The sequence below is a fragment of the Triturus cristatus genome, chromosome 8, assembly GCF_964204655.1.
Source record: "Triturus cristatus chromosome 8, aTriCri1.1, whole genome shotgun sequence".
Taxonomy (NCBI): domain Eukaryota; kingdom Metazoa; phylum Chordata; class Amphibia; order Caudata; family Salamandridae; genus Triturus; species Triturus cristatus.
In genome coordinates this window covers 1,184,802,569-1,184,826,630 of record NC_140591.1, presented here as the reverse complement: position 1 = coordinate 1,184,826,630, position 24,062 = coordinate 1,184,802,569, and the positions used below count along the sequence as shown (strand labels likewise).

The 24,062-nt window shown below is 45.1% G+C and overlaps 1 protein-coding gene across 1 annotated transcript in view; it reads right to left on the bottom strand.

Moving 5' to 3' along the window:
• Positions 1-24,062, bottom strand: part of LOC146805589 (E3 ubiquitin-protein ligase HERC2-like) — a 1,563,844-nt gene that overhangs the window by 469,011 nt on the left and 1,070,771 nt on the right. Inside the window, 2 exon segments of the mRNA XM_085622871.1 lie at positions 6,559-6,712; positions 9,647-9,838. Coding sequence (XP_085478997.1) covers positions 6,559-6,712; positions 9,647-9,838 — 346 coding nt within the window.

The following is a 24,062-nucleotide window of genomic DNA, read 5'->3' as shown; positions in this document are numbered from 1 at the left end:
CTGAAGGGGCACTCATGAAATATTCAAACTGTCTTGATGTTTGGAAGGAGGGTGGCAAGGGAAAGAAACTTCTCCTGATAAGAGCATTAAAAGAACAATGTGGCCAAACAGTGCATTTTGAAACGCAACTAAATAAAGACATTGTCTAAAAACGCATATGTTTTGTAAGCAGTTCAATTAATATGGTTATGCATTTTAGACCAACCTACTGTTATTCTTCAAATATTATCAAATTGTTCTGCTTCATTTTCCAATACAGTGATTTTAACAGTATGATTTCATGATTGATCAAAAAAAAAACAGGCACGGAAGACAGTAGATTAACAAATTGCCAAACTTTAGTTAGTAATACGATAGTATAAGCTGAGAAACACTACATGCTAATTTACACACATTTTGTAGCGCCAGGACTCAGCATATTAACACTAAGGTGATAGTAAAAAGCTATCATAATACGTCACAAGAAGCCTCTCCATAAGCTATGAAATTTCAGCCACATCAGAACTATAGAACCCAACTCAATCCATGAAATGTCTAAAACATCAGCCAGAAGTTTCTCCCACATGAGCATTAATTATAACTTAAATATATCTTAGAATGCTTGCTAAGTGTACCTATTTGGTACAAAATATCTACCGATTTTTACCAGCAACAAAAAACCCAATTTATGCCAGGCCTAGGCTACAATTTTTTCATACAAAAAAAAGCTCTCAACAAACACAAACATTAATAGTGAGTTAGCATTGTACAGTGCAGTACTTGAAGCTGCTGTCTAACAAGTTCATATATCAGTGAATAGCAATAAGACAGAAAAAGAGAGAAAGTAGTGGTGGCCAGCTGTCCTCTTAGACTCACTTTAGCTCTTCATCAGAGGCAGCAGTGAAAACGGGCAATGTTGAGTTTTGGAGAACACACATTAACAATGTAAGTAAGGACAAGCAGCAAGATGACATCGTTGTGCTCTCTTACAATGCGAACTTACAGAATACTGCACAATATAGGGTTCAGGTTGAAATGTATCTATGCTTAGCACTATTTCCTTATTTTTGAGCCATTCAACAGCGTCACCATTATTCACCCACTGTTTCTGACCAAGAATGGTTAACTCAAAAACAAGAAAGACTTTCTGAGAAGCCTTTAAGGGGCTACAGGAAGTTGGCAACCGGTTGGGAATGACTAAGTGCTTACATTGAAGGGTGGCTCGGGTACCACTTAGAATATTGTTGCTGATGTATCGATATAGAGATGGGTTGCTGTTAGCTCTGGTCCCTCCTCCCCCTTTTTTTTTGCTCTTCTTTCTTTAATCATTGGGAGTGGAGCTGCTCAGTGGAGTGTGAGGGAGGTGGAGCTTGCTTTCCATCACTTAGGGCCTTGGTCCTTGTGCCTCATTTGGTGGGGCTGGTTGGGTGGGGGTAGGGGGGTGGGAAGGAGGTATGGGGGGGGGAGTGGAAGGAAGGGGTTTCTGTTCTTGTTTCTTCGACAAATTTGTTACGAATAGATTTTGGGTTACAGCAGTTAAAAAATTATCTTTTAAGAGGGGGAAAAATCCTATTTATGTCTTCTATATGTGATATGGATTGTGGAGATCTTTGTACATTCCGATGACAGGTAGGCTACGGATTTGTTCCCTCAACATCTGTGGTCTTAATGATAGGAGGAAACGTGGAATGTTGGCAAAACAACTAATTTTTATGCGGATTGATATGTTATGCCTTTAGGAGACACACATACAATGGAATAATCATAGATGGTTTGAGGAACTTGGCTTTGAGACAGTAACATGCACTCGCCAAAGTATAAACATAAGGGGGTGGCAATATTATCGAAGAATGGAATATGTCAATGTAAGAGGAAAAAAGCAGATAATCTGGGTCGTTGGGCGATTGCAGAAATTATAGTAAATAATTCAGTCCTGACTCTATGCTCTAGCTACGGGGCTAATCTTGATGATCCTGAGATACTGAACTTTTTAAGTATAGAAATGGCCTAATGGCCAAGCCCCTAATATTATGTGGGGATTTTAATATTCATATAGACAGCCAATATGATTTGCATAATCTGTCCATATATCAAGGTAAAAAAGTCAGGGGCTTCAGAGCTCTTCAAGGGCTAGTAATTGAATATGGGCTATCAGATAGCTGGTATAAACTTAAATCTCCAGACCCAGGGTATACTTTTTTTTCTGCCTCCCACAATAAACACGTGAGGCTAGATTATTTTTTTCTTTCAACCCAATAGGCCGGTATTTGTGATATTGAGATCTTCCCTAGAGTGATCTCGGATCACAACCCATTGATTATAGAGATTCCTATGCAAGGGGTGGGTAAGGTACAGCGGCCATGGACGTTTGAAAGAAAACTTCTGTTGGATAAGGCATATTGCTCTCACATGGCTACTTGGATACCAGAGTTCTTTTCAATTAATCGAAATACAGTATCAGCCTGTGTGGTATGAGATTCTTTTAAGGCATCTGTTAGAGGGGAAACTCTGAGTTTTGCTATAGTACGCCAAAAAAAGATACAGAGGGAGATCCAAAATTGGGTAGAACTATTAAGGCAAGAAGAATGCAATCTAATAAATAAGATTTTGCAGAGGACAAGCATAGAGGAGTCCCAGCAATATATTGCTATATTAAAGAATAAAATCCATGAGCATATCCGTACAGTAGAGTTTTACCCAAGCAAACTAAACAACGGGAGGTTGCTAACTGAATTCTTAAAATCAATGACCATGATGGACATACCCAAGAGACTCCAACAGGAATTTTAAGGGTTTTTCAAATATTCTATAAACAACTGTATTCACAGGACCCAACCGTGATAGAGAATGATATTCTTGAAGAGTTTTTAAATGAGATAGAAACGGTGAAGGTGTCTCAGGTTCAAAAGGAAGCTCTGGGAACTCAAATTATATGGGAGGAAATAAAGCTTGCTTTGACATCACTAGCTCCAGGGAAAGCAGTTGGCCCTGACGGCATCCCGTTGGAATTTTATCGTGTATTCCGACAAGAGCTCAAACATTATATGACATATCTACTTTAACATGTACGTAACAATTATGAGATTCCTGATTCTTGGCGAATGACCACCATTATTGTCTTTAAAAAGAAAAGGGGAAACCAGAGCTAAGTCCTGCCTCTTATAGGCCAATAACGCTTAATAATAGTGATAGTAAAATATATTCAAAATTACTGGCAACAAGGCTAGGAAAAATTATAACTTCCCTGGTCTTCCAATATCAACATGGCTTCATTCCAGGAAGGGACACGACCGATCATGTCTGCCGGGTGATTGCCCTTCTTGATTGGGCTCAAGCCACAAGGTCACCGCTGGGAGTTCTCCTCTTGGACGCCGAAAAGGCGTTTGAAAGGGTCTCCTGGCGGTTCCTTTGGTCAGTTTTAAGCTGGAAAGGCCTGGGTATAGATTTCGTTCGGGCAGTCAAAGTGATGTATATAAACCCTGAAGCCGCAATTAGGATAGCAGGTCAGGAATCAACAACATTTACTATAAGCAGAGGCACAAGGCAGGGGTGTCCTTGCTCACCCCTCCTTTTTGCTCTATATATTGATCCTTTCCTAAACAAGTTAGAGATTAACACTCACATTAAAGCAATTGAGACGGGAGGGGCAATATACAGAGCATTGGCTTATGCTAATGACATCGCGGTCCTTACGCGCGATGTCGCTTCTGCCTTTCCAATTGTTCAAGATCTAGCAGATCAGTATGGGGTCTTGTCTGGGTACAAATTAAATGTTGATAAAACTTTAATTTTATGTTCTGGCATGTCATGCCCTCCCGGCTTTCCAGTCGTGACTGAGACCACGTATTTGGGCATTACAATCACTGCCCAAGTAGAAAATATCCCAGATCTGACCCTATGCCCTTTAATTAAAACTAGCAATAAGAAATTGGAGAGGCGGGATCATTTACACTTATCTCTGATTGGGCGGAGTAATGCTCTAAAGATGCTGATTTTACCTAAATTCTTATATCCGTTTAGGACTATACCGCTTGAGTTTCCTTCTTTTTTTTTAAAAATAGAAAGGGTATGTTCTAGGTTTCTTTGGTCTTATCGCCGATCTAGGAGAGCAGACAAGTGGCTGACCTTCCCCAAACAACGGGGGGGATTAGCCATTCCGAATTTTTTACTTTATTACTGGGCCACAACTATCCAACATATGGTTATTTTACTTGTTGGGTCAAAATGTAATATACCAATCGCATGCCGCCCATCTATATACGAATTTGGATTGGGGGATCAAGTGAAAGGGTTGCTGGTCTCAATCTTTGAACCCAGCTATTACAAAAAGACACGATTTAAAATCTTGCAGACAGCGATTAAGGTATGGAGACAGATTCAACGGAAATTAAAAATCCCAAATCTAAATGCATATACCCCCTTATCGACCACACCCAGTTTACCACCAATCTTTCGGGATTATGTTACATCTACTTGGGGTAGGAAGGGTATCTATATACTGGGAGATCTTTATTGCAACGGGCAAATGAAATCTTTTGCAATTCTACAAGAGGAGTATGGGCTAAGCAGGGCTGATTTTTTTTAATTCTTACAGATCTGAAGCTTTTTAGCTAGTGGACCCCATCGGTTGGTTCACAATTTCAGGAAAATACCCTTGGTCGAACTGATTCAGAAAAGGGACCGTTGGGGAAACTATATATTAACCTGCTTGAGTCTTTTCCAGACGATTTACCGTCCCATACAGAAAAATGGGCTAAACTGCTGGGGGAGGACGAAGTTGATATTGAAGATTCCATATCCTTAGCAAATCAGATATTGATTACGGGTAGTATAAGGAGTCAACATTTCATGTCCATATTTGATTTATATTACACTCCAGCGAAAATATCAAAATGGGGTGGCACAAGGGGCGCAAGTTGTAGTAGGTGCAATTTATTTGCAGCAGATGCTGTCTACATGTTCTTCACATGCCCAAAATTAAAAGAATTTATATATGACATGGACATTTTTCTATCTGCAACCTTTCAGATCCCAGTCCGAATTAATCCAGCTCTCCTTATCTTTGGTATTAGTCAAAATCTAACAGATGGACGGGCAAGATCAGATACAGAATTACTATTTATCTCTATGGCCATTGCCCGTCTGTGTATAACTTCCCAGTGGATAAGCGCTGAGCCCCTGACCTTCTCGAACTGGAGGGCACGTTTACTCGCGGTATACAATATAGAGTTTTCAATTTATAAATTAAAGGGATGTAGGAAAAGAAAAAGAGGCCTGCGAATATGGGCACCAATTGATAAACTGGTGAATTAAATTATGGGGAATTGTATGGTCTTTCTCCTTAAATTAATTGTTTGCTCTTATTTCCCCTTTTTGCTTACCTGGATTATTTAAACTGATCTACTTTTTTGGTTTGCATGTATATAAAATGATTTATTTACTTATGAATTGTTGAAAAGGATAAACACGCAAGGACTATTTGATTTTCATATTCATATTCGATGGTTGAAATGTTTCTCTCTGTTACCTATTATCTCTCTTTTTTTCAGTATTCTTTGTCGAAGAACAATAACATTTAAAAAAAAAACAAAAAAAAAAAAGGGAATAACTAAGTGTTTATTAAAAAATGCATTGGAAAAGTAAAAAAAATGAAGCTCTGCATATAGTGTACTTTAAACTGCACGAACACTGCATTCTAATATCCTGTAATTTAACTGAAACCATACAAGTAAAAATATTTAATTGGAAAAATAATTCAAAGCCAAGATCAAATAAATACATGCCAGAGAAGCACATATCACTATATTTAGAAAAGGATTATGTATGGCTGTAAAAAAAAGTTACATTCAGAGTTAAAGTCCGTATGAAGGTTAATATCAAGAAATGATTACTATAGGCGTTAAGGTTAAGAAGATGGAAAGACCTGGGGTCAAATTAAGTGATTCATTCAAGGGTAAGGTTACAGTAAGGGAAACATGTACACCAGGGGATAAAGTTATGATTAGGGCATGGTTTAGGGTCAAGGCTAGGGTCATCTTGGTTTAAGGTTAAATGCCAAGGTTTGATTTGGGGTTATGCTATGGAGAGGGTAATAATTAGGGTCAAGGTTTAAATTGAGATGTGTCTCAATTATTGTTTCGGCAAGGATGAAAAGACAATGTAGGGGCTATGGGGACTGGTATGATTGAAGTAATAATTAGGATCAACAGTAGGGCCAGTTTTGTGGTTATTTAATGGTATGTGTTCAATTTCATGTTTTTGTATTACAATAAATCAGAAAAATAAGCAAACAATATTGCTAAAATAGGAGAACCACTGAAAATCAATGCAGATTTTTAATGACAAACTTAAGCCAAACAGTGTAAACTGATATGTACATTTCAATTAAAGACAAAATAAGATTGGACTTTATAAGTGAAATTATTTTCAACGAGAATGAGTCCCTAAACTGAACCAATGTGTAATGGCAGAGATCAAGTTTTTTACACTTGAATATCTAGTACAAATGATATTTCTTAGTCCCAAAAGGAAACCCATGAATTCCTCCACTGTCGTCTTGCTCTCCTAAACATAACTTACCTGGTATTTTGACTGTCCCACTTGTGCTTGTATCATCTGTATATGGGTGACAACTTTCCACCACCACTGGTTGGGAAGAGAGACGGCCGCTCTGCGAGTCTGTTGCCACATCTTCCAATTCTGTGACACACAGCTCCAATAGCATATCAGCAACCTATAGTAACATACACTGATATGTTTAACATGATAACTAAGAAAACAACAAATGCATTACTGTTTAAGAAAAACAAGTCATCACTGCTACATAAATTACTAACATATCAGTGTCTTTTCAGGTGGGCACACTAATCATGACCTGCACTTTCACTGTATTTTACAATATTTAATATGATAATTTGCCTTCACTTGCTACTGGTCATTTCCCAGTTCCAATATATGAATAGACGTGTCATATTTACACCTTTACCCTTTATTGACATTTGACTGTATTCTCACCAATGTTAGTAGGGCACCATATTGGATACCCTAAAGAGGCGAAAGTGCAACCTGAAGGTAACAGAGAAGCATTGTGTTACAATTGATTTGAGCTTTTCAAATCCACAATATCATGTTTGGTACAATTATCCATGTGACTCAGAGGTTCAGAACATGAGAGCAGTTTGTAATGATGTCCTTGATTTAACAATACTTCTTACTTTGCCATTTTTTCATATTCTGACAATTATCAATGTATTCATGCACAGGAGATTTGTTTCAAGCCTGATAATGTGCTGTGCCAGGCATCATCTTGTTCTGAAAGTAGTGAGTGACCACAAACATTACAGAGCATAAGGAATACAGGAAACAGAGTGGTGAGGGTCATGGAATACTGTGGAACCTGCCTATTTATTCAGGCTTCTTTCTTCTGACATCAGCAAGTAAGAGTGGGATTATTGAGCAATGCAAAACTGGACTATACCAATGATGTATATAGTAGCCTTTTAGCATATCAATGTGCATGCCAGCAAGTGCAATTCATGCAAATTCGTTGGTTTGGTTGGTCCATGAAATCAAAAACTGAATGAAACTTCTCAAAGTTTACATTCATAACATTTGCACTCTATACTTTTAAGTGTGTCCAAGGAATGGTCACAGTTTACCTGAAGTAGAAACTACGGCCTTATTACCCATGTCAATTTTTGAGATACAACAATAGGATCCTATTTTGATTCCAAAGACCAAGCGTAACTACAGAACAAATCAGACTCCTTCGATACAGGTCGCTTCAAGCTGGTATGTGATCCTTATGCAAATCAGTTTAGGTATTAATCTTTTAGTGCTCGGAGTAGTATTCACTGTCCTTCTGAGCCTTGTTTCAGTTGGTTCTTTGAATCTTCAATACTCACCAGCTTTCATTTATTGTGGTTCAAACACCTAGGTACATTTTAGTTTGTATCCTGTGCCAAATATACTATTGGTGGCTAGCTCAAATAGGTGCCAGCTCCATCCAACACACTGCCTCCCTCACCAACTATTGCACAACTTTGGCATGAAAACAAAACATCTCAACAGATTGCCTGTCTGTGAGCAAAGGTTACACAAAAGGAGGAGGGTTTCAATTGCTGAACAGGTTGACATTTTCAAATGTCAGGTGTTCTGAGTCGAGTTCTCCTGTCAAATGTATGGCAAGTGTAGCATATCATCTAGTGAAGCTTCAATGGTGCATGCCCATCATCCATATCATATAAGATGCTAGGACTTCCCCTGTGTAGGACCAGGAAGTAAACAAGGGCCTGCATTCTTGCCATTCCATACTACATAATGGACAAAAAACATGACGAGTGCAGGACAGGAGGCGCATTCAGAGAAAAGGCCATACACCATTTCACATGTAAGTTTTGATCAACCTGCACAGGTGGGTGGGTGCTTGCCAGGGTGGGGTTGCCTATGTGAGGGCACAACTCTATCAGAATATGTGTTTTGATGACCCAGGTCAGTCAGTATCTAGTATTGGTGACCAGCCTTATTGATCATACAGCTGACATTTGTAATATGAATTTGACTATCCTGGATATAAGGGTAGCCTGGTAGTGGCATAATGGGGATCCTATGTAAAAAGGAGCATGCTTGACATATCGGGCTCTGACTATGTTGTAATCACTTGAATCCATGACACAATGGAGCATCTTTGGCAACACTCTAGTTATAGTTGTACAGAAGTGGCCCATCAGTGAAGTATGCATAGGCATTCGTAGCAATGGTATGGCTAAGCCTCTGTAACAGAGGCCAATCAGTGAAATACTGAGGGATTTAAGGGTGACATTCTGGTTAGCCATGAAAAACAGTTGCACACGCATAGCATATATGTGTTTGGATTCTTGGAAACATCCTGATTATCCTTGGCACTGCAGCGATCAGTTCTTGCCTTATTGTGGCTATTCTTGAAAAACATCCGGTTTTCTTTTGCATATTTGGAGGTATAAAATTAACTTAAAATGAACAACCCAGTTATTTGAGGATGATGACATCCAAGGCAAAACTGCCCATGTGTGACAGCAATACATTTAGTGCTACAAGAAAATGAAAAGCTGATGTTAGGGGACCAAAAGCTGATTTACTAAAACTGAATATCTGGTATTTTGTGACAACAATGTAGTATTTCCATGGAAATTAAAAACTATTTAATTCACAGTGAACTGTATTCTCAGAAATGGGAAAACTATTTGTGCAGACAACATGACTGCACTTTGGAAATGTATTTAAACCTGATATCGGAATGACAATTCATCCTCAGTTTGGGATAATTCTGGAATAATTTGGTTCTAGAGGACACTTACTTCTGAGGCTATTTTCATGATTTGTGCAGGGGTTTTGCACCATCTAGTTTGCTAAAGGTTCTATGATGTTATCACTAAAGCTTGTGGTGCTTGTATGACCATGTAATTTGCCTGTCATCTGATCTTTAGATCCCTATGTAATCTGCATTATAATAGCTGTCTGAGGTTTGGCTAGCTCTGCCGTTTTTGGTCTGTGATTCGGAAATATAAATTTGTTACCTCTTAACATACAACCCTCTTACTCAAAGTTTAAGACTACATATAAAAATATGTTACAAAGGCTGCAATTGCTAAGTACAACACGTGTTTTAAAAACATTATTTTTGACCAACCTGTGGATAAGCAGTTCCCATGCCTGAAAGCACTGCTGAAAGGACATCCTTTCCCTTCTCACCAGCACGATTGGAAACGGCAAGCTTCAGCAGGTCAACTAGAACCCTAGTGTCATCTGGCACGAGAAGGCTAGTAAACTCATCCAAATACTGCGGTTCTGGCCCAGATACTTTACTTTGGCTTTCAACATCCTACAGAATAAATTTAGGAAGATAGTGATTAGTGTTTTGAAAAGAAATCAAGAAGAAAAGGAAGCAATTTTGAGGTGGCTTAAATGGGCCTCACAATGGTAATCTAACTGCATTTATCAAGGTACAAACATAAATTTGAACAAGTACATGAACTGATTTAAATGTCTGAGTCAGATTTATGTCTGTAGAACCCCCAAAAAAGATCATATAACTTCAACACAAGAATGGAATTCATGTTTTAGATTCATTACAAATATCTTTAAAAAGTTCTACAGTTGCACTCTAGCTCTCTTCTCAGATAAAGATAGAATGAAACACGTAACACATATTGTGCGAATTCTCTATCCGCATTTTTTACCTTTACAGAAAGAAGCCTAGAACACACAGAGCTTTAATGAAAGTAGGAATGTTTTTAAGACTTTGTGAAACTGAATGAGTATTCTTTCCACGTTCTTTCCAATTTAAGTGATTGCTTGAGCTTGTTCCAGACAATCATGACATTGAACTCTGAAAAACAAGCTACTTACCTTTGGGACAGTTTCTGACTGATATACCCTGTGTCCTACAGAGATGAATGAATTTTCTGTAGTTACAGGGACAGTTTGGATGTGAAGATTGACAGAGCCAATAGCAGGTATTGGAGGAAATCCAGTTTCAGTGTAAGTTTAACAAGGACAACAACCGAAAACCACAGGAGGACTCTTCACCACTTGTACAGGGAGCCATTACTTCACTCATGCCTCAGTTTTGATCCATGTCTCCACATCACAGAGGCCAGAAAACTGTATTGGAAATCTTAGCAGCCAATATAAGGTTAAGCATCCCAGAGAGGAAGCTGATGACAAATAACAGAGTAATCATTAAAAACACTGCAACATATTACAATGAATCTATTCATCCTACAAGTGCTCCTCTTTTGAAAGATTCCCTGAGCAGTAGGTGTGAGAAAGTGCCATCTTTCTTGCATAGTATGCCCCCACTTTTTGCTGAATTGCTGAATGTACTTTGACTGAGTGTGCCCTGGACTCCTGCCAATTAGGTGCCCCGGGCCTATGTTCCTTCCCTAAAACCTAAAATCCCAAATTGGCAAACCCTGGCCACATGTCAGCCCTGGTAAATGGTACCCTAGGTACCCTGGGCCTTGTGACCAGGGAATGCCTCTAAGGGCTGCAGCACTTATTGTGCCACCCTTAGAGACCCTGTGCCCTAACACAACCACACTGCCCATGCAGGCAGAGTGTCTGGGTACAAGGCAAAACAAAGATTCGACATGGCACACATCCCTGTGTGCCATGCCCACAACCTACACTGCCCTGGCATACATCAGCCACCCCTCTAGCTGGGTGCCCTATGCCAATGGTGTGGGCACAGGGGCATGAGCCCTGTGCCCCTACAGTACCCAGGTCCATTCCTGGGCACTGTAAGTGCAGTGCTGCCATTTAAGAGTACATGGTGCTGAGAGCTCGTCAAACACGAACTCCACAGCACCATAATGGCAACACTGAAGACTGAGAAGTTTGGTGTCAAACTTCTCAGCACCTTAAACCTGCACTGATGCCAGTGTGGGATTAAATGTACAAAGCACTACAGAGGGCATCTTAGAGATGCCCCCTGAAACCTAACCTACAAACCACGTCTGGTCTGCGAGGCTGCCTAGACTGACACACAGCAGACATGTTGCTGGACAACTGGGTGGAGAGCCCCCGCTCTCCTGGGCCTGCAACAATGCACATCCTGGGCGAGGTGCTAGGTCTCCTCCCCCAGAATGGGCAGGGGGAAGCTTCAAAGGCATGGCGCCTCTGTGAGCTTCTCCAGGCCACTTGCTGTACCCAGAAAACTGGCCCCCACCGGTTCTGACCCCCACTCTGGTGGGAAGACTGGCCGGAAACCCCAAGTAAGGACAGGGGATGTGCCAGCCTGCCAACCCCACCCCTCAGGTGGGGGGGCGAGGTGAAGCACATCTCCGGGCGCTCGCCATCTTGAAGATGGGAAGCCCTGCCCAATCAGGACTAGGCTACTGCCACAGAAGAGTGGAAGGATAGGGGGTGTACCCACCCCAGGGCAGGGACCCATTGGTCCCTGCCCTTTACCTACCTGTAACGCCCTTAAATCTAGTATTTAGAGGCACCCTGAACCTTCCTTCTCCAGATTCCAGACTCTGAAAAAGTGAAGAAGAGCAAGAAGAAAGAAGACCTGTCGTGCAGCTGCTAAGAAGAGGAAGACACCAACTGCTTTGGCCCCAGCCCTACTGGCCTGTCGACCCTCGAACCTGCTCCTGCTAAATCCTGGCACCTCTTGTGGCCAGCAACCTCACAAACCCCGGAGGACCTGGCTACCTTGTGACTGAGCAGCTGGGACTTCCATGAGCAATGGCTCTGCTCAAAGCCGGCGACTGTGACCCTGAATCCGGCACCCAAGGACTCACCTCGGCGCTCCTGACGCCGCCTGCAGCCTCAGAACCAGGGACCCCACCAACCGCGATCAACAGAGGGTAAGATTTCCCGACACCAAAAGGAACCCCTGCACCCTGCGGCCCCCTGTGCCTGACTCCTGGGTACCTACCTATCCTCCAACTACCCAACTTACCTCTCGAAGTGGTGGTGGCACCTGAAGTATCTTCGTCCCCGAGCTTGCAGCCTTTGTTCGTCCTGGAGCTTTCCCATTGAAATACATTGAGCACCCGAAGGCTCAAAAGCACCAGGCACCCAGCCGCCTGACTGGCCCTGGCAGTGCAACTTCTACTCCTACCTACTAAGCCATTTGCCCTGAGCAAGTGACCAGGAGCCCAGCACCCACAGCCACGTGGCCTGCTAGTCAGAAGCCACCAACCAAGGCCCCCCTGCCTCCCATAGGATAACATTGGGCCTAACTCACTCTGCACCCGGCCGCCCCAGTGCCGCTGAGGGTATAACAACTGTACCAACCTGACCCTGGGAAACCCTTGAGTCTGTGCCCAGAACCTTAACTCCGCCAGTCGAGTACTTACCCAAAAGCCGATAACCCAATTTTCTTCCACAGGGTAACATAGAAGAAATTTCAGAAGAAACCAGTCAAAGTGTGGAGTTTCTTTATTTATTTATTTATTTATTGAAACCGTTTATTACAAATCTCAAGAATATACAAGTATGGGCCTACAACCTTCCGGCCGGCCGCTAGGAATGACAGAAACATATGACATACGTTCATAGAACACTTGGCGTTACGGAGGAGCAGAATCAGGAGTTATCAAAATCATGGGCCACATCCGTCAGACCCCACAATACGGTTTCATTTTATACAAACAACAAGAAAAACAACACCCACAAGGCAACCCGCAGTCGAAAATAGCAGCACGTGCTCCCCAAATGGGGGACCCCAACTATCCAGAGGAGTCTAAAGAGGGGAAGGGGAACAGAGCGAGGACTGGGGGAACCCTGTGCACGGGGCTGGGGGAAGGAGTCAGCTAAGGGGACGGGGCTGGTGAGGCAGCAGGCAGCAACGGTGGCGCGCAAATACCCCCACGGTAGGCGTTCCAGGGGCCCCATACTTTCACCCATGTCCCAGGTTTACCCCTCGCCACATACACCACCTTTTCTCGAAACATGCACCAGTCCATGTGTTCTTTCCAGGCAGACACCGCCGGGGGCTTCTGGGATCCCCACAGTTGAGCAATATCACGCTTAGCTATCATATATCCCAGAGTCACCCACCACGTCTGCGGAGCCGAGTAGTCAGTCGGTTCCCACACATTCAACAGGCATCTCCTCGCTTCAGGCAGCAGCGCAACACGCGTAACCACTCGCAGGACCTCGTGCACACCACGCCAGAATCGCTCCACCTTCGGGCATTCCCATAAAATATGCAGAAAAGTCGCCAAGGCACCACACCCACGCTTACACAACCCATCCTCAGCATAGCCCATACGCAGAAGCTTTGGCCCCGTCATGTAGACCCGGTGGAGTATCTTAAGCTGGACGAAGCGAAGGCGAGCCGGTATGGCCACCTCCTTCGGAGAGGCCACCGCGGAGATCCAGTCTTCATCGTCCAACTCCAGACCATCGGCAACCCAAGCCTCGCGAAGGCCAATCAGCAAGCCCGAGCGATCATTAATCAGTTTTTTGTATATAAGGGAGATCGTACTGTCTGGGACGTGGCCATCTAGCACTCTATCCTCCAGGGGGGAAGACTCCGGGATGGAGGCAACGTCTGGGAAGACGGAGCCCAGTGCATGACGGACCTGCAGGTACCGAAAGTATTCACTGCCCTGCAACTGAAACTCCGTCTGCAGCATCTCGAATGTTTTAAGTCCTCCCCTCGTCCAGAGATCCCCCACTTTACTGATGCCTATCGTGTCCCATTTCTCGAAGCCCTTCGAGGTCCAGAGTGAGCCCAGCCTCTCAGGCGCGTACAGCGGTGACGCCCGGGTCAAACGGTCCTTCCACCCCATAGCTGCATTAGCCGCATGCCATACTCGGACCATGACACGCGTAGGTCCCGTCAGGCGAGCGTCGGGCGCGCCAGAGTAGAGCGCTCGATTGTAGTCGCCACCGGGCAGTAGCATCTTGTCCATTTCAAATGCCGGGTTTAAGGCGGGCCCGTAGATGCCATGGTTAATTGCAGCTAGCTGGGAGGCCCAGTAATACCGTTTAATATCCGGGAGGGCAATCCCCCCGTCATACCATGGGAGCGTCAACTTCGCCAGGGCAATACGCGGCCTCCCGTCCCAGAACAGGCGGCGCTGTAGACTCTCCACCTCACGGAAGTAGCGCGCCGGGACTAGGTCCATAGTGTTCTGGAGAGCGTACAAGAAACGTGGCAACGACATCATCTTAAACAACGCCGCCCGGCCGAGCGGCGATAGCGGCAGACGCCGCCAGCGCACGAAGTCCTCCTTCAAGCGCTGGAGGGGGGGGAAGCAAGTTCCGCTCGTAGCGGGCCTCTGGGTCCAGAGTAATGTAAACACCCAGGTATCTAAACCCCTGAGAGGCAATCTGGATCGGACAGCCCCGCGGGAGGACGGGAGCCTCCCCAGAGAGCACATACACACATGATTTGGCCCAGTTGATGACAAGGCCTGAGTTCCGGCCGAATGAACGTAAAACATCAACCAGGACTATTAGTGATTTACGTGGGGAGGCTAGATACAAAAGGATGTCGTCAGCGTATAGGGACACGCGGTCCTCATACTCGGGGGTCCAACGGAGACCACGGATGGAGGGATGCCACCGCAGCCACTCCGCCAGGGGCTCCAAGGCCAGCGCAAACAGGAGCGGCGACAAGGGGCAGCCCTGTCGCGTGCCCCGGCCCAGCTCGAATGGGGCCGAAACTCTTCCATTCACCACCACCTGCGCCAATGGGCCCGAATACAACAATTTGACCCAACTGATGAAGCCCGGGCCAAATCCAAACTTCGCCAGCATCGCCCAAATGTATGGCCACTCAAGCGTGTCAAACGCCATGGTGGCGTCTAAGGACGCCAAAATGGCCGGCTCCCGCACGAATGGGACACGTGCGAGCACCCCGTGCAAGCGCCGCAGATTAAGGGCCGTGTTGCGATGGGGAATAAAGCCGGACTGATCTTGGTGGACCAGATCGCCCACCACGCCGACCAGCCGATTGGCCAGCACCTTGGCGAGAATTTTGGGCTCCGCATTCAAGAGTGAGATAGGCCGATAGGATGTGACCCGGTCCCGAGGTCTCCCTTCCTTGTGGATCACCACGATAGTGGCCAGACGCTGGTCCGGCGGGAGGGAGCCCAGCGAGTGGGCCGCCAGGAACATCGCGCGGAGGTGGGGTGCCAGTACATCTGGTCGCAATTTATACAGCTCGATAGGGATGCCATTCGGGCCCATGGCCTTGCCAGAGGCGACCGAACGTATGGCGAGGGCAATTTCGTCGGAGGTGGGAGCGGCATCCAGCGACACCCTGTCCTCCTCCGAAAGGGAAGGCAGCGCGATATCCCTAAGCAGGGCATGGGAATCCTCCTCCGAGCAAGGAGAGACCGGGGAATACACCTCGCGGAAATAGTCCGCGAAACAGGAGACAATTTCTTCTGGCTCGGTTACACTCACACCATCCGTTCTCTCAATCAACGGGACCACACGATTCGCTCTCTCCTTTTTATCCAACCACGCTATCAGTTTACCAGCCTTATCACCCACATCATACAGTCGCCCCTGTTGCTCCCTACTGAGGCCCCTGGCCGCCTCCGTAACGAGGGCCCTGTAGGCCGCCTGCTTAAGTTGTAGGACATGTAGTGCAGCATCCGTCACCCCGCCCTCCAGATCACCCTCCAATTCAGCAATTTCGGCCTCCACCCGGGTAACCTCCTCCCGCTCGCGCCTCCGGGCATGGGAAATAAGGGACAGGGCCTCCCCTCTGAGAACTGTCTTGAAGGCTTCCCACAGGGAGATAGCCGAAGGGACGGACCCCACATTCTCATCAAAGTATCGCTGCAAGGATTTAATCACGTCAGCGCGAATGGTGGGGTCGCGCAGGTACCAGGCATTGATTGGAACTACCCTGCCCTCACCCCTCGGGAAGACATCAAAGTGGAACAGGAGCGGGGAGTGATCTGAAATACCCCGCGCCAAATGGCGCACCTCTCCTACCCTCCCAACATAGGCCGCCGGGACAAGGACATGATCAAGCCGTGATAGGCTACCATGGGCCCCCGAGTGGAAAGTGTACTGCTGCTGCGTGGGATGTTTTAAGCGCCAGCAGTCCACCAATCCCAGTGTATCAAAGAGGCCGGATAGCCACGCCTGTGCCCGGGGGAGGTCCCTAGGGGGGTGACGATCCAGAGTCCCAGAAACCACCGCATTGAAGTCCCCCCCAACCACTAGGAGCCCCCCCGGAAGGCCCAGGAGGAGGCGCCCCAGGTCTGCAAAAGTGGTCGCCTGTAGCCCCGGTGGGACGTATACTGATACAAAAACCACTACTTTGCCTTCCATTCTCCCCACTAAAACAGCGTAGCGTCCCCTATCATCATGGCGCACCTCATCAATTTCCAACGGGAGCGAGTTCTTCACCATAATGCCCACACCCCGTGAGCCCGACGTGAAGCCCGAGTGGGCCACCAAACGGTAGCCACGCCGATTCATGGCACAAAAAGAATTTCCAATAAGGTGTGTCTCCTGCAGGAAGACTACATCGGGTGAGATTCGTTTCAAATACTGCAGGACCACACCTCGTTTGATCCTATCCCCCAGTCCATTAACGTTCCAAGACAACAAAGTCAAATCCCTACCCCCCATCACACAGAGAAGCCATCAGTCGTCCCCCGGAGAGCACCTTAAAAACAACACGAAAAAGGGTTTGCCTTGTGGTAAAAAAGAACAACACGCCACCCCAACTCACCCACCCCAACAGAACTCCCCCCTCCCTGCACCCCTGCATGAGCCCGAACAGCCCCCCCAAAGTGCAGTGTGCCTGTCGCCCCATAGATGGTGAAACTAACTAGACCCCCAGAGGAGGAGGGAGAACCCCCAAGAGACCCCACACGACCTCCACAGGAGGGGAACTTACTCGAACAGACGAACAGTCAAAAGTGACATCAATTTTGTCCAGAGCGAGGCATAATATTAGTCCCTCAGTCCTGATCCGGCGAGCCCTCTCCCCCAACCGCCCCCCCCCCCCCCCCCCAACCCCCGATCCCGATCCCCAGGCAAAGTATCCAGCCAGTCCCCGGCTGCTTCGGGACGATCAAAAAAGTGCGTGCGGCCATCCAACTCCACCCGCAACTTAGCTGGGAAAAGCATAGCATACTTGAGATTTAGGTCCCGTAGACGACGTTTGACTCCGAGAAAGCTCAGTCTCTGCTTTTGGACCGCTGGGGTGAAGTCAGGATAAAAATTTATATCCATATTGTCGAGCCTGACCGGTCCCTGTAGTCTGGAGGATTGCAGGATAGCGTCTCTGTCCCGAAAGTTGAAAATCCGGGCGATGAGAGGCCTCGGAGGGGCTCCGGCCTTAGGCCTTCCCCCGGGAACCCTGTGGGCCCGCTCCACCGCGAAGAATTTACTCAGCCCCCGGGGCTGGAGATGGGTGAGAATCAAGTCCTCCACAAATAAATCCGCCGCCGCCTCCTCACGTCCCTCAGGCACCCCGATAATGCGGACATTGTTCCTCCGGGCCCGACCCTCGGAATCCTCCAGGCGACGATCCATCAGCGCGCTCGCCTGGCCAAGCCGGCGCACCTCCTTTTGGAGGGCTGCCACATCCGTCGTGAGGCCCGATGTGGTGTGGGCCAAAGAATCGACCCGGTCATTAGTCTTGGATAGATCAGCCCTTACCAGGCCAACATCCACGAGGACCGAGTCAATCTTCTGCGCCAGTGTATCAAAACGCTGGCCCACCGAGGCCTTCATCTCGGCGATAGCGCCCATTACATCCCGCAGGGTCAGATCCGCGGGCAGAGCAGGAGCATCAGTCGGGCCCTCAGGGGACCTACGCGGCACCTCGGGAGATCCCTTCTGGAGGGTGTAGCGGTCCATGCTGTTAGACTGGTGGACAGCGCCACGTCGGGTCGATTTCACCTTTGCCCGATCTCCATCTTGCTTTGTGGACATGGTTCCAGTCTCACGGCCGTGCCAAGCACGTCGTAAAGGGCGGGCAAGCCGGTTCACGGGATCCGGGGGGGGGGGGGGTTACCACAGGTCCGCGGGGTGGGTCACAGCCGGCGGGCCGGCAGGGGCACCCCAACGAGGCCACACCACCTCACAGCGCCCCGCGACCCAACCTCGCCGCGACAGCAAGGAGGGTGCAAAAGCGAAAGTGAAAGTGCGGGGTACGCGAGTCGCCGTGCCCAGCCCGCCGCTGTTGTTCACTTTGTCTCCGGATCACCCCACAGCTCCAATCCGGGGTCCGGCGTGGAGAAGGCCGCAAACAGCAGTCGGTGCTCCCGCCGGAGTCCGAGGTCCAATTTGGAAGCGGAAAACGGGTGCCACCTCAGCTCGGGCTCACCAACACAGTCCCCTCATCTAGGACAGGATATTGTCAGGATATGTGTAGGAGGTCACGGAGGTCCTCGGGAGCCTCGCACCTACGCGGCCATCTTGGTTGCGCGCTAGGCTCCTCCAGTGTGGAGTTTCTAAAACTTAAAATATTCACCTAAAATCAACCGCGTAACGAAAACGGAAATACTCACCTGTTATTAGGAGAGATCTCAGTGCTGGATCTTGGTGCCCAGCACTGACCCTGAAAAGTACTTACAACCGTACTTACCACTAACCCAATTTTCTTCCATAGAAAATCATTGACTGTTTTTCTGTGAAATTATTTCTAAGTGTCGATTTTTTCAAACTACAAATATTCTTTAAAAAATCGTACTAACTGTGAAAACGTAAATACTTACCTGTTTTAGATGGAGGTCCCAGTACTGAGCCTGGGAGCCCAGCCCTGGATTACAAAAGTAACGAGAACATACTTTACCCCTAACTTGAAAGTTCTCCCATTGCCTAAAAATCACAACAGTAACTAAAACGAATTTATTCACTTGTTTCCAAGACCTGTCCCAGGACTGAATCTAGGATCCAGTCATGGAATTAGAAAAGTAATCCTGAAAGTAATCTATTGCAAATAACTTAAAACTCACATTGAGCTCAATGTACTATTGTGTTTGAAATCGTGCTGCCTATTGCAACAACTTGTAACTATTACCTACAAAAGTCAATTGCATATTGCAAAAGTATTTAACTAAAGCCTCTCATTCTGACAAAGTATATTTTGATACCTATTGATGGTTCTAAAATAAAACAACCATACATTTTTTATATAAACCATTGGCCTAGAGTTCAGTTCTTGAGTGTGTGAGACCATTTGCTGACTGAGTGTGTACAACAAATGCTTTACACTGTCCTCTGATACTGTCGTACTGCTCGACCAAGCTACCACTTTAGAGAGTAAGGTTATATCTAACTTTAACCTCTGCCAAACCTCTGGGGACTGTGGACTCTGTACACACTGCACCTATTTGGGAACAGTATATACAGAGCCACTTTCTCACAGTAGGAGCATGTCATGAACAGGTCGTAGGAAAAAAATGACAAGGACATGCCTAATGCAGTGTGAGTACCGAAAATATTGCAAACGTATGTACCCTGTCTGCTTTAACAATATTTCACTTGCTCAACTTTGGAGATATGATGTAAAAATCAAAACGAGCACGATAATGCTGCAAGCAATATTTAATTATTTTACGAGTCTTCTCACTCAGGCTAATGGACTCTACAATAGTTTCTTGAAAGATCCCTATTTCCAGCCAGTGAGACTATTTTTGTGCTCAAAGAGTTAATTGATCCTGACCTTGTTCAAGGAATATATGAAAATGATCAGCCACTTGACATGGCTTGTGATCCGTCAGGACTGTGCATATTTTAGGTAAGAACTCAGGTGAAATAAAGCCCTCATCTGCAAGTGATGGAAAATGTCCTATGATGGGATATCAAACTCTTCTCTAATTGTCTGAAATGTTTTAAACATACCATTTGAAAATAACTGGTATACAAACTGAATGATGTCCCAACGGGAATATTTTGATGCCTCAATTTGGTCCCCTAATAATCCCATAAAGTAAGTGTAGCTATGAAATTTCAATACTCTGAAATATTTAGGTATGTCCTGCAATGCATGTCCAAAACCTCTAAAGGATGTTATATTTACATGTTTGGGGTCAGAGAATAGTAGATTCAGTGATGCATCCAGTATTACCTCTATAAAGATTGTATTTAGTACTTGTTCCGAAATCAGTTTGATAAGTATTCTACATAATGCTGCCCACCAGTAAGTTTGAAAATGTGTTATTATCCATCCCAATCTATCAACCGATAACTGTAGAAACCTCACTGACTTTAGAAGTTTCCAATGGTCCCATATAAAGCAGTTATCAGGCCCTCCAGTTGTTTGAAAAAAAGGAGAAAAATATATTTGAAGGGCTCTGAATGAACACAGTATCGTTGAAAGGAACACCACTGTGATAATGTTTGCTCTCTCTAGCACAGAGATGGGGAGTTCATTATATTTGTTGATAAGTTTAACCCATAAATATCTCAGATTAAACACTATATATGTTTAATTCAGATTAGTGGATCCTATGCATATGCTCTCCATCTAGTTTATATTGAGCTTGTGTCCTGCTAAAGCGTCAAACTGGGCTGCTGCTTATTTAACCACAGATAATGTGCGTTTAGAGTTGGGGTAGCTAACAGAACATCATTTCAATATTCAATTTTTTTTTTTGAATCTGGGAAATCTAATTGGTCTTATACCGTGGCTTTCCATTAACATTTTAATAAATGACGGAATGTAAAATGCATAGAGACAGGGGGAGAGTAGACACCTTTGTCATGCTCCTCTTGTAAATGCTTTTTTTGGGGGGGAGAAGGATCAAGCCTGTTCACTGGCACTGTTTCTAGTGGCTGACAATACATTTCCAGGATTGCCTTTACCAGTGGTGCTGGGAAGCCAACCCACCCAAAATCCCTCAGCCTTCCCCAAGGCACTGCCATTACACCTTGCAAAGGCCTTTTCACCATCTAAGTTTATGGGTAACTTAGAGTGTTTTGTCGTTTCAGCCCAATCTATCAATATTACTGCTAAATTATGGTGTCCTGTGGTGTCTCTCAGTGGAATAAAGCCATGCAAGAGGCTTGTGCGTGTTTTTTTTTAAAAACAAAATATCACAATGCCGGCATGGGTCAATGAATCTGGAAAAGTCCTCCCTTCTCAGATTTGTTTAACCATCTTATATCAATAATGGTGCCATCGGTGGGCTGAATAGCTAATAATTTTCAGATTGTATGGCATTAATGCTAAATAGTTTAGATCAATTTGTGCCAAGTGATAGGGCTAGGTAGGCTAGGTAGTCCTGGTCTTGCACAGAGAGACAAGGTAAGTTCCAGAGAATCTAAGAACATCTCTATATTAGTCTCCTTGATCTCATAGCTAGCATGCTGGTACTCAGAGATCTGCAGAGAATCCCCGGAATTCTTCAACTATGCTGACTGAGTGTAAAATCAAATCCCATTTGGCCATTTTAATTTGCTTGACACTCTGAGCTGCTGTCCAAGCCAATGTTGGTGAGGCCAGAAAAGAACCTACTTTATTCCTATGTTCCAAATGGAGATATCTTAATCTCCTAATCCGCTAGCTATGGGCTTGATTACTTAAAACTTTGATTAAAGGGCATGACTGTAGTATCTCTTGTCATACATCTATTGGTAGTTTAAATTTCAATTAGTTGCACATGTGCCTGCTTTAAATCAGCAAGTTAGGCCCTAAGCTGATCTTTGTCTGCTTGCCTTTGTCTACATGTTTATATTACAAATTCCTGGGTGAATCCACAGACAATTGCTTTCAATGTCAACCACACAACCCTGGTGTTTGGAGGCCATTGGAGGATTTGAAAATGTTCTGTGACATGGGCCTTCAATTTAATCAACTATCTCTTTCCCACTTAAAGAAGGTCCATATTCGAATTGTAGATGACATGGAAGGAATTTATTAATCCAGGGATAAGAATAAACGATCAGTGATCCAAATGAGGAAAAAGATAATGTTCGAGTCAGGTGCTATTAGAAAGTAGTAAATCCTGGAATATGCAAATGTACAGGTGAAAGAAAGGAAAATGCCTTAACTGAAAGATTTTGCCATCTCAATGGATAAATCAAATCCAAATGGTCTATCATTACCATGATTTCCTGATTTTGGACATTCAGGAGTAGGCATTTGAATTTGTGGTATGAAATTAAATGATATAGATTTATATAGTGCAACAAATGCCCAAAGGCGGCAAGGCACTGATCGCTAACCCAGAGAGTATACTCAGTACATTAAGAGATCAGTTAACGCGAGCGTCAACCTCCTTACAGGGAGAAGAGAGGTTTTTATGGCCTTCCGGAAAGGAGTTTGCAGCTTTATGCAGGTCAGATGGTGGGGGAGGGAATTACAGAGATTAGGAGCCATGACCGAAAAGACTCTGCCTCCCCATCTTCTTCTACGAAATCTGGATATAACAACTAGAGTGTGGGCCGCCGAGCAAAGCTGTCTGATGGGGAGTACCAATGAATCATGGTTTTGATTCCACCTGGGTTGGCATTGTACACAGCTTTATGAACAATGCGGGAGCTTTATAAGTGTTCTATATGTTTCTGTGCAGGTAGCCAGTGAAGTTCAAACAATCATCTTGAGACTGACTGATGTTTGGGGATGTCTAAGATCATCCTAGCCACTGCATTTTGCACCAGTTGAAGCTTAACTTAAGTTGTCTTATTGGTATCAAGATAGAGTGCATTGCAATAATCAATCCTGGATGAAATTAGTGCTAAGGTTTTGTGTTTTCATGCAGTAAAAGGAATATATGGAAAGACATTCCGCAAGGTTCTGATAATCCAGAAGCAGGTCGTCACAGTACGATTGACCTGGAGGTCCAGAGACCGGTCACTATCAAGGATGACTTCTAGATTTTTTTACCGAGTTCATTGAGGTGGGTAGTATCACCAGGCTGTCCAGCCACTAGTTCTGGTTTCATACAGATGGTTGACGCCCTAAACATCAACACCTCAGTCTTCACGCCATTCAACTTTAGTCCATTCTTGCCCATCCACATGGCCACCACCTTAATGCACTTTGGAAGTTGGCCGCCGTGGCTTTTGAGGTAGACACAATGATCTGTATGTCATCAGCATACGACACGGCCTGCAGCACAAAGGAGCGTATAAGTATGGCCAGATGGGAGACGTACAAGCTGTCCTGTCAGTCCTAGCCTTTCGGTGAAACATGGTGCTCTGGGCAGCTTCCCGCGATTCCCAATTCCCCTGATGAGCACAACCCTATCTAGGGTCAGGGATAGTATACATTTAAAATGTCCTAAGAAATACTCATGAGGCGTTTCCATATTTCAGTAAAAAGAGTAAGAGTGCCTTCCTTAGGTCTATACACCAAAAAACACTATAGCCGATATTCCCCAGGGTCTGCCTGATCATGCATGACCTGGAAATGGGTTGTTAAAAAAGAACTGCCCTTAACGCGTGCGTTGAAGCAACTGATATGAATGAGTTTATGCCTGACTTGCTTGTAAAGAAGATCGCATTTTTTTGATACTCTACTTTCTTGTAGACAGGCAATTTGAACCTACTTAATTCTTGGTTTACCCATTTATGTTTATTCCTCAAATGTAGACCTTTAATATTTAGTGTGACTACCCTAAAACATAAAGTGCCCAGATATAGATCTATACTTGCTTCAA